The 11,701-nt window shown below is 39.7% G+C and overlaps 1 protein-coding gene across 1 annotated transcript; it reads left to right on the forward strand.

Annotated features, from left to right (window-relative positions):
• The first annotated feature begins 683 nt into the window (after positions 1 to 683).
• LOC140932472 (myocilin-like) lies at positions 684 to 7,640 on the forward strand. The gene is made up of 7 exons (XM_073382082.1): positions 684 to 790; positions 1,371 to 1,487; positions 1,934 to 2,044; positions 3,041 to 3,113; positions 4,004 to 4,268; positions 4,736 to 4,989; positions 6,052 to 7,640. The coding sequence occupies exons 2-7, from the start codon at positions 1,437 to 1,439 to the stop codon at positions 6,306 to 6,308; spliced, it is 1,011 nt and encodes a 336-aa protein (XP_073238183.1). The 5' UTR covers positions 684 to 790; positions 1,371 to 1,436; the 3' UTR covers positions 6,309 to 7,640.
• Positions 7,641 to 11,701: the final 4,061 nt, after the last annotated feature.

Genomic DNA, 11,701 nt, shown 5'->3' on the forward strand with positions numbered 1-11,701 from the left:
TCCAGGGGCTACTGTGCCGGTGGAAGTAAACGTCGAGAACTTGCTTGCGTTAACTGAGTAAGAGACGGCTTCAAAAACTCAGTGGTTTAATAAGCACAAGCCCTTTAAAGTCAGGATAAGAAGTGTAATGGACCAATTGCAAGCGATTAAAATTAGGACTAATCGCTAAGCAGAAACAGAAATCAGAAATCAAATGGACACAATTGTAGTCTGCTTAGCAAAGGCTTTATTACAGATGTAACTAGTATAATTCTCGTTCCAAAACTCAACGAATTCCAGAGGAAAGTCTTGCTTACGCGCAGACCTAGATTGCTGGATTATAGCTTGATTTCTTTAATTCAGGTTCACAAACTTGCACCTTTCGAATTCTCCCATAGGCTCACAAGTTTCTGGTGTCAATCATAAACTAAAAAAGGAACTGGCTTAATCAGTTTGGTCTGCGTAAGCACATTAGATCGCGGAAAAAAGTTTTAGTCATAATAACAAAACCACAAATTGCAGGGGGAACAGGGAATAAAAAGTGCCTCCTTTACCGCATCACACGTAAGTTCCGTTGACAAAGTACCTACTTCCTTTGTCTGCGACAAATTCATTCTTGAGTTATTTGATTAATTGCTCCTTAACTCTAGGTAACAGAGAGTTTAAAAGAACCGCCACCAAAACACCCCTTCAAGTGCTATACAATTTTATTTGTGAGCTGTTAAATTAAGTTCCTCATTTCTCTGAAACGAGGAGTTTAAAAGCGTTGCCTCCTCAGCAACTAAATCACTTACCCTGGATACGACTTAAGGTAAGCCAGTTAAAAACTCAACAAAAAATCTGTAACTTTTACTTGGAGGGAAGGTAGAGGTTTGCTCTTTTTTGCCCTCCTTAGCTTGTGTGTTCATGAAATGGGCTATTGTGACGTACCTCTGTTTATTACTCCTTTCTTGCTTTGTTCTGTTTCTTTTTTGTTAACAACAGACTCTATCTTAGAGTATATATACTTTTATTAATTTTTCGTACCATGCATGTATACAGTTACATAGGTGATCTAAGGACACTCACTGGATGGTTTACTGATAAACTACGGTTAACTCCACATTCATGTTCACGTAAGCCTCCACGCCTTAGCTGATTGAGCTTTAGTTCTACATGAGTTCTGATTTAACTTAAGCCTCAAAGCAACAGATTGGAGCAAGTCGTACTTTGATTCCAGCACGTCTCGTCCAAGGTGGCTATCAAATTAAGTTGGCAAGTTTCTAGGACAGATTTCAGCCCATCTTACCAAGAAATAGCAAAAAAAGGGCTTGGGGCTTAATACTGTACTATTTTTTTAGGGTCCCTATGCCTCTTTTTGAGTAAATGTAACAATTTTACTTCAAACCTAGGAACATTACTTCATCGTTATTCACTTCATTGTCTTCGTTTCGTGGATCAGTACCAGTCATTTAAAGATGGTATCACAATTTGTGCCACTTCTGTGCTGTTCCTTTGCTCTTTTGGTGGTAAGTTATTTCCTGCTTGTATTAAGTTTGATTTCAATGTCCTGTTCAGCAGAGTCCAGGCTTTCACTGCAGATCATTGCAGAGAATTAAATGAACCCGGATTGAACCTCCAGAGTTGCTCAACTAAGTAGTACTGAAAACTAAATATGCTTACAAAGAAGAGAACCAAACGTAACCAAGGATATTAGATTGCTTTTTTGTCACTGTTGTATCCGATTGTTTACGGTATAGTGAAATTTAGTCACTTATGATGGTCTCGAAGCCACTTTTATGTGGCTTTTGTGCAGCTGTTTGACGTCCTCAGCTTATATATCTTCTGGGAAAATGACAAATTGTTTTTCGGGTCCTATTTAGCTTCATGGTGCACCTGAATTTTAATTCAACAGTTGTCAGCTGTCTCATTGGCTTGATTAAGTAACACGAAAATTCTCTTGCTTTAATTCTAGGGAGCAGCACTTGCTTCATCTCCAGAGGCGAAATCTCGTAACAAGCGTGCAGTGTCGATTCCATCCAAGCATACGGTGGACGATCTTGTTCTTGAACTGGCTAAAAAACATGTGAGTTAAAACTTTTAAGGAACTATGCAACAGTTTCTGCATAATGAGTTGAAGATTCAACATGCATTTTTCAAGTATCCGTGGTACTGTTACAAAAAATCAAGAGATAAATTGCAAAAACAGTGGACGAAGATCCTGCTGGTCGTCAACTTTGGATATTAGGAAAGATCTAATCAGCTAAAGCTGTTTAAAAAAAAAAAACGAGAAGTCCAAAAACTACTGCGAAGCTGGAACATCGAGTATTTTCAAACTTTTTCAAACAATACTGATTTCGGCTGGCCAGACCAGCTGGTGTTACTAATTTTAAGTAAAAGTCCGTACCATTATTCTGCAAACAATTACGTCCTTTATAGTACATTATTCAGCCTCTAATGTTTTCCTATATTACAAATTGAACTCTAATTGTATTTGGAGCTTGTTCAGCAGGAAATAGAATTTGAAAAAATGATGAGTCAAAATATCTTTTTTTTTTTTTTTGACTCATAATATCCTCCGTGGCAGCGCCCCTTTAAACTTATGTAGGGCTATTTCTTAGTTCTTAGAAGTGGCTAAAAGTTATTACAAATTAGGGGTGCGTGTGACAGGGAAGGCATCAAAGGGAAATACACAATAGATACCAATTCCCGGCAGAGAGAAAGTCCTCGCAGCAAAAAGTGGCTTAGACACTGAGAAGGTTCGATAAGGGACGCCGAATTAGGAAACAGCAATTCTTTTCTTTTAGTAGTTACATTTTTATGTTTTTCGACAATTTAATAGGAAATCATTAAAACGTTTATTTAAAAAAACAGCATTGTATAGTACGTATTGGCTATACTGAGACCGCTTTAGCTAGAGTACTTGATGCTCTTTGAAACCTGTCTGAGATGCTAGCTCGAGGGGCCCAAAATAGACTCCAAATGATGTGTTAATACATTATTAAAAGCCTCACTAGATTTTTAATTCACAGATTTAAATAACTGATATTTGATTTTTTATCTTTAATATTTTTCTTTATAGCTGATCAAGATGATCGTTGAACAACAAACAGACATGGCAAAGATTCAGCACAGTCTCTCAACATTGCAACGAGGTGAAGAAGTGTATTGGGTTTAATTTACTTTGTTGCTTTTAGACTTAATGCAGACAGAAGTATTAGACTATTTTTTAGTATAATATTATTACCAACAATCGAAACTTATTCAAAATAGCACACTTACTAATAATTTTGCTTTTACCGTATCTTGGGCTCACCACTTCTGTTTGTTCTGGTATGAGTGATAAAACTTAAGCAGAATTTCAAATATTGTTTGTTTGTATAAAATTTTAAATAGTCAATTAGTGCAATGGTTGGATAAAGTCCGTCAGAAAACTTTGGTAATGTTTTTGCTAGCTTTTTGGGGGACTTGACCATTCTCAACGTTTAATTGCACTCCTATCATTTTGAACAAACTAACAAACAGAAGCGTCAATGTATTCAATCTCAATTTTTGGGCCAAAAGTAAAGATCGATTGTGCCTCGGGTCAGGGGGCTCCCAAAATAATCTACAACTCCCCTGTATTAATCTTTGATTTTTACCAGCATTCATAACCACTCGCCTCAGTCTACTAACTATTGTAAACAAAGAAAAGAAAGAAATGGTAAAATGAATTTCAAATACAAAGGCACTGTCTGGGGGGGGGGGGGGGGGAGGAGGGGAATTTCTCTTCCTTGCATCTTGGCGTGATTGGGGAGAGTTTGGGAAGGGTGGGGGAGTGTTCCTACAATCTTTAAGCAGGCTGCAATCAAACCCCGTCCTGACAGGAGTTCATGGGATAGTAATAAATGAACAGGGATACACGAGACTTCCAAGCTACAGTTAGCTGATCTTAGCTCTATTTGCATGACTGTATGATAACATAGTATCGAAGTATTGAAAAAGCTATTCATAACTAATCAAGCCACTTATATTTGATAAATTCCTGTTCCTTGGTTTGTTGCAGACGGTTGTACAAACATCAAGTCGGTTGGTGCGCCTGTGACTCACAACACACGACAATATACCCAAGGAGCCTGGATGAAAGACCCACTAGGCTTCATGGGAGATAAGATATTTGTTATGGAGTCATTTGCTGGAAGAAAAGTGCTTGAACAATATGAAAACATTTTCAAGTTCAAGGCAGGAATAGTTCAAAAGAAGCATACGTTGCCTTATAATTATGACGGAACAGGAGCAGTAGTGTACGGGCCATACCTTTACTACAACAGGTGAGGTTTACATATGAATGATTCTCCCACGTCACGCAGCGGTTTTGGTTTCGTCACGCAATGCGTCTCCCCGAGAGAAAGGAGCGTTCGATACGAAGCAAAAGGAGCTGATGAGTGGGAGATCAACAAAAGATCTGTTACTGCAAATTTCCCTCTGCACCAGAAAAATGTTCTTTTCCTGGTTGCCACAATTTTGAGATCAAGTAAAAAATAAAAAGCCTCTCTCAGGTCATCTGACCCTGAAACTGAGAAAGAAAACTGACCATCCGATCTTCCCTATATTAGCACTTGTTTGCCTTCAGAATGATAAGTTAGCCACAAAATCAAGCAGTTTTTAATGTGAGGTGGAAGATTTGTTTATTTTAGACGCCGTTTTAGTCTATGAAGATGTAAGATCGGCTTTAAAAGTCCAAGAAAACAATCTCGTGATATTTGAATGCCTGTTCCTTTGCTTTGTAAATCAACAGAGAAAATTCACCCTACATCATCAAGTACAATATACTGACAAGTAAGCAAGAAGCCCTTATTAACTTAGCTTCAGCTGGCTTTACACAGAGGAAGAATTATTACCAATGGGGTGGTAACACTGGAATGGACTTGGCTGTCGATGAACAAGGATTGTGGGCTTTGTGGGCCGATACTGACAATTCCTACCGACTTTACGCTTCTAAAATTGATGTCTACAGAAATGTCATTATCGACACGCGCGCCTTGACTACAGGTAAGAGCATGTGCGTGATTCATTTACTGTGTAACCTGTCCCACTTTTCAGCGGACACAAAATCTGGTGCCGAAGAATGTTCACATTTTCTTTGTCTTAAGGGACACTTCTTCTGGGTCCCGAAGGGGACACCTTAGCACTCAAAAAGTGACTGACCACAAAAATCGTTAATACATTGTATTGTTCACTAGTCACGGAGGCGACAGCTTTCAAAACATGAACTTTCTCACTTTAATCAATGCAATGCAGTGTGGGAATTAAACACACAACATTGCAGAGATAAGTTAATCATGATTTTTTTTACACTAATATTATCTAGCTACATGAAGTAATGACCGCAGAAGATTCGGAGGCAGAATAAAAGAAAACCATTTTATTTGTTGCTTAATTATTACAACCCCCAGCCCAACCTCCCCTCCGTCCTTCAGGGGACACTCCCCTTTGTCCCGAGGGTGCCCCCTGAATAGAGGCTCCACTGTATACAACTCAGAGATCCGGCAGTACAAAGGCTTCCTACTTCCCTAGCTCCTATTTACTAATTTTCTTGGAATTTAACAACAGAGAAAAGCGAAAAACAGCTCTCACCAAATTTGAGGGGGCTGTGTCATGGCTCTCAAGTTCATTTTACTGATAAAGCCGATTACATGTCCTTTTTTGCTACGAAAATTGCGAAATTACCTGTTGATTACAGAATCACAGCTTCTTCGTCAAACAAACATGTCTCCCAAGTATTATTTCAGAACGTTACCGAAACAACAAATTAAACGAACTTTAAAACCTTTAAGGCCAACAAGTTTTTGTCCATCCTTTTCTTCTTTTGTTCTTACCGTGTTATTTATATCTTCTTCACAGGTTGTTAACAGTTATTTTTATGTTTCACTCAATTTGGTGGCAGTTTCCACTGTTTGAATTATGAAAAGTTTGGTGCCACAGCTCCTGTTCAGTTGACAACGCGAAATTCAATTCTTTACTGCCTTTTGGACAGAGAACTGCATCTCCCTTCTTCCTTCTCAGTTTTTTTTTTTCTAGTTTTCAATTTCTGTTTTATTTTGTTACATATAGAAAGAATGCACCACATGGGGAATGCTTTTGTCGCCTGCGGTGTGGTCTACTGTATAGACGCCTATAATTCCCGGTCCACAACCATCAACTTTGCTTACGACTTCAAAACTGGACGTTCATGGAACCCCAACATTCAGTTCACCAATCAGTACGGCTATAACTCCATGGTGGACTACAACCCCAGTGAAAGAGTGCTGTACGCCTGGGACAACAAGCGTTTGGTCACTTATCCTATCACTTTTGAACCACAGAAGTAAAAAGGAAACTGCACCAGCCCAAAACTGCACCGAAGTTAAATGCGTTTCTTTCAACAGATCAGAAAACAGAGTGCAATTAAAAAGTGGACGTACAAGGAGAACGGTAGTGGCTTCGCTTATCTCCTTTTCGTAAACGGTCGATACCATTATTGGTAACCAAGCCTTTAGTCAGTATAGATGTAATATATTCTCTGGATTAAGTTACAATTACTAGGCAAATAATACGTTTTTTAATAGTCGAAGAAAGAACGACGTTGAAGCCCAAGTTGAATTTACGTCAAAATTTATGTAAAGAGCAAGGGTCACTTATTATTGATGTATAAGAAAGACAGTTTGCTGGTTTATGTGCTTAAATTTTTTCGGATCTTTTAGCGGGTCTTTGTGGTAGTGTAGTGGCAAGGCAGAGAGATTAGGATACGAAAGGTCCGGGTTCGAGGTCCGGGTTAGGTCCTGGGTTGCAATCTATTTTCTTTTTAATAGAAGTACTCTAATAACAGGTCAAAAATTTTCCGAGTGTCCCATGCAAAAGTGGCAGCGAGCGTTTACGAAAGGGACAACTGTAGTGGCGTCATCCACGAGTTTTCTCAGTTTATTTTTTTTCCTCAGAGAGTTCTTTAAAATCTGTTTATGTATTCCTTTAGATACCTTTTGGCAAGGTTTAGTGATAATCAGTTGTTATAGTCACGAGATATGAAACAAATTAAGTAAACGGTCAAGATGAACACCATTTTGAGTGAGTGACCTCAAGGCGGTCCCCAATGTGCGCCATTGCCTGCTTAGCTGCGGTTTTGTTTGTCGAGTGCGCAAATTAGCGTTGCCCAGCCACGAGGAGAATGAGAAACGCTTCCGCTATGCGCGCGTTTTCACAGCTTTTTTCTTTTCTCGCCAAACAAAAGGGTTGCTACGCAGGCTAAGCGCCATAAAATTTATATCACCTTGTAGAGCTAGTCACCAGCATTCTATTATCCTACTACAGTGAAAAAACAAAAGAACTTATATTTAGCGATATTGGTGGTTTGAATTTGTCTCTACGTCCCAGGTTTAAACGAAAAAATTTAGATACAATTTACACTCAGAAGCAACTATCTCATGCCACCATATAATGTATGTGCCAATAACACTTGAGCTTTTAGTGTTAATGTCAGTCTTCAGTCTCCATGCAGAAGTCTACAGGCTTTGTTGTATGTGTACAACAAAGGAAAAGATAGGAGATGCCTGCAACCAGCCCGGCTAACTGATTACCATACAGCTGATTTGGCAGGTTTAAAAAACTACTTTAGGAAAAGCATAAGGTTTTTCAGACATAAGTAAAGTCAGTGGGGTTCGGCCTTGAGTCACACGACTTTCTAAGATCTGTTGTTTAAATTATCGCTATTGTAACCTGAGTCAAAAAGGAATAATTTAATTTGAATGCCCTGTAGTCAGGTAAAAATAAAAGGTGCAGATGAAAACACTCATGTATGGAGGATAATACTCAATCAGACTTTCTTTTATTTCTTATTAGAGATTTGTCTCCCACTGAAACCGAAATATCAGGCAATTTCGTTGAAATGTTTCTCTTTTTTTTATTTTTCTTTATTCTTTGTCTTACCTTTTTGTTTCGTTCATCAATTTATCGTCAGGATCGGTTTGCCGTTTTATATTTGTGCATATGAGCTATCTTTACTCATCCAAAAACAGTGGACCTTTTTCATAGGGACATCGCTATTCAAGGGACACCTCCATTCAGGGGTCACAAAAATTGGTCCCGGAAAAACGTCCACATAATCTTTGCATCTGTTAGCTCTATTGAAGAGACACCGGGGGAAAGGGGCACGTTTTCTGGGTCCCGAAACCTTGGTTTGACCTCTATTCAGGGGACACCTTAGCACTTAAAACGTGACTGACCACAAAGAGGCTTCATATCTTTAAGTGTACATGCTCATCGCAATGATGGTAGCTTTCACAAACTGACTTATCTCAGTTGTGTGAATTCAACAAATGATGTAATTAAGTGAATGACTGTTTTATTTTATATTGTCTCTATTGGCAAATTATTATCAAACTCCAGCCCAACCTCCATTCAGGGGACATTTGCCTCAGTCCCGAGGGTGTCCGCTGAAGAGAGGTTCCAATGTATACAAGAGATCCGGTACCTATGGTGTACTGATTCCCGCCAAATTTCATGGTTTGAATTTTAAATTGCTCATTTAAATGTTCAACTTCAACACTTTTACTGCTGAATTCAATATTTTACACTCTTCCTTTAGAATTCACATCATTGGAAAACGTTTAAACACTTGTCTTTTAGCTTTTGAACTCAACTTTTTATTTGACCTTGTTCGCTCATGTACATTTTCAACTCAACAAACAAATTTTTCTACACTGCTACTTTTTGTAAGTTTTGATACCTGAACCACCACTCTACTTTGGACAGAGATGCCAATTTTGCATTCGATACTCACTCGTCGCATTTCGCCCGTCATCGCGTGAAATTTCAAACTCAACGTAGTATATTATATTTTCAACTCATCTTTCGAATTTTTGTTTACGCTTCAGTGACCATTGCTCGCGCGAGACAAAAGAAGCCTTTGTGGGAGTGGGAGATGGCGACCTATCGACCTCCTCCCCCGGCTCTTTCGCTAGGCAACAAACGGCTTTCACCCCAAGCCAAAATACTGCTTGCTCTGTTAAAACGTAAAGCATTTAACTAAAAGATTTTCTCTTGTCCGTAAATGCAATGATTTCCTGCAATGTTTTGTCTGTGTTGAAGTTGAAAATTGGTGTCTGTTTGTCGCAAAAACGCAGTGGATGCATTGCAGGTAAGTCTTTTTTATTCAATTCATTTAAGAAAAAGTAACGTTTAGCGTTATTTAGCGTGCGTAAATCTCAGTAATATATTTCTCATACTGAAAGTCTCTTATATATTTTCAAAGGTCGCCTGTAACGCGACACCGGCACGTCGCCTATGTTATGTAATGCACCTATCAATGGTTTCAATGGTTTGCCCCAGGATGGGGGGGTCGGGCAACCCACGGGAAATTTGACATTTTCAGGTTTTCAAATGTCAATTTCCCCACCTTTGGGTCTCCATTGTAAGTCAAATTCACACCCCTGGGGACCACAGACCTTCATACTAAGTTAAACGAAATGATAGGCACTTACGACAAGTTTATTGTAGCACTCCTCCAGACAGTAAAAATACTTAATGGCAAATGGTCCCCACCAAGTTTGTGCATTTTCCTAAATGAAAAAGGCATATTCTAGGTATTTAGCATGGTTCAGTTTTGGTTAGCAATTTCACACACATTCTGTACTGCTGAAAATACCTGTGAATTGTTTCACATAGTCTGCATAGTATTTATAGCAACACAAAATGTGCAATGCCAGAGCATGTCGTCATCAAGAGGGGTTAATGCACAAACTTGGTGGTACCAATTATTACAGGTATCACACTGGATCCATTCTACAGTTTCAGCTTTATCATCATTTAATTTAACATTTGGAGTATACTAGCCAATCTATAAACACAGAGAGTATCGAAAACTTGAGGCAGGGCGGCGTCCTCTGAAGACAGGTAAGTAGGAAGTAAATTTTGATCTAAATGAGCTCTTGTGCGAATATTTCTTCTCAAAGCTGAAGGAAAAATACCTTATGTTGTTAGAACTTTAAAGACAGAGCACTGATGGGCATAAAAAACAACATTTTTGCTTTAAAAAAAGCAACACGATACTCCATCCATCCTTGGACGCGGGAAACTCGCTCAAACGACTTCTGTGTATTTTCTAAGATGGCGGACCACTCACTCATTCCCAGGTCCTCTCCACTTTTGAAGATGGCGGTCGAGTCAAATTTCCCACCGTTGTGGATATCAAAATCCCCACCCACGTGCACTTTACGAAGTCTAATTCCCGTGGGTTACCCGCCCCCCACCCCCCCATCCTGGGGCAAACCATTGATAGGTACATAAATTACATTACACCCTTCCCTCGCTACGTGAGTTTGGGCCACCTGTGTTCTCATACATTCTCTCTAACGGCCAGCGCTAAAATCCATCTTTTCGTTTCGCCTTGCCCGCTGGAATTTTATTTACAAAGCGAAACGAAAATTAAGCCTGATCTCAGGTTAGGAAATTAGCGGTGTTTTAACAGTCGGCTAGTGCTAAATTCCCCGCCAAGTCGCGGGGGTCGGAGGGCCGGAGTTTCATATTGACTGATGCATAAGTTATGCTTACTGCAGCGGTATAAATGAAACAAAATTCGGAACTTATACGATTGCCGCGATTAATCGTCAACGCGCCATAGGAATCAAATTTCACGGACCATTCTTGACGTTTTCATCAGTCGCTGAAAAACCTGGCCGTTGTCGAGAGGTATTTCGCAGTTACGGACACGCTTTAGTGGCCGTTGCCGTTGTAGAGAGGTGGCCGTTTTAGAGGGGTTTTAATAAGAGTCAATGTGTGGACTGTCCGCCGAGACGAAAAAAAAGTAGAAGTTCGACTGTGCGCCCAGGCCCCCCCCCGGGCTGACCCCCGGGAATTAGCATTTTTTTTGCCTTGGATGGCAAATTTCCGGGGGTGGGGACTCTTGAGCTGGCAAATCCCCCGGGGTGGGGAAGAAAACAGAGGGCAAGTGCCCCGTCCTCCGTCAACAGTGCAACATTTTTTATTGATCGCACAGTCCAATAGTGCCATTTTAAAGTGCGATTTTTTGTTTCAATTAACGTCTTCCTTTGTATAGCGCTAGGATTCTAATTAAGACTTCACGCCGCGACGACATGCACCAGTTTATGGTTTTAGTACTGATATAAAATTATTGACATTAAAATTAATAGAGCGCTGTAATGTTATATGTTATGAATAGTTTTATAAATATGAAAGGGTGTTCTTCAAATAATATCAACAGAAATTTGATTCAATAACCAAAAAACGTTGATTCACATCGATAGCTCCAATTTTGCTTTGTAATTCTGGCCTGATAAGCAATGAAGAAATGCATACATACATGTAAAATCGACAACATGCCTTTACAACCCTCTACAATTTATTCCTGTCCTTGACAGATGAGCCAATCTGCTTTTTTTCCAGTCATAAACCTTCTGTGTAGTTATATTCTGATAGGAAACCGCGTGCGTGTCAAAAGCTCGGGAATGGCCCGGGGGTTGGCAATTGCCCGGCCCACGGGCAGTGCAAAATTTGCAAATGCTCACCCCCGGGACTGACAAGGCGGGCAAATGCCGCGCAGTAGCCCGGGGGGGGGGGGGCTGGGCGCAGGTGGAATTGACTGATGCAATACAATAACACTAAATGCGCTATTTGCACGACCATGAAGGAAATTACAGTATTGCAAAAGCTATTAGTCTAAATTTAAGCCCTAATTCGACTAATTAGTACGTGCAAAACATTACAAAACGTT

Source organism: Porites lutea, chromosome 1 (genome assembly GCF_958299795.1).
Source record: "Porites lutea chromosome 1, jaPorLute2.1, whole genome shotgun sequence".
NCBI classification, from domain to species: Eukaryota; Metazoa; Cnidaria; class Anthozoa; order Scleractinia; family Poritidae; genus Porites; species Porites lutea.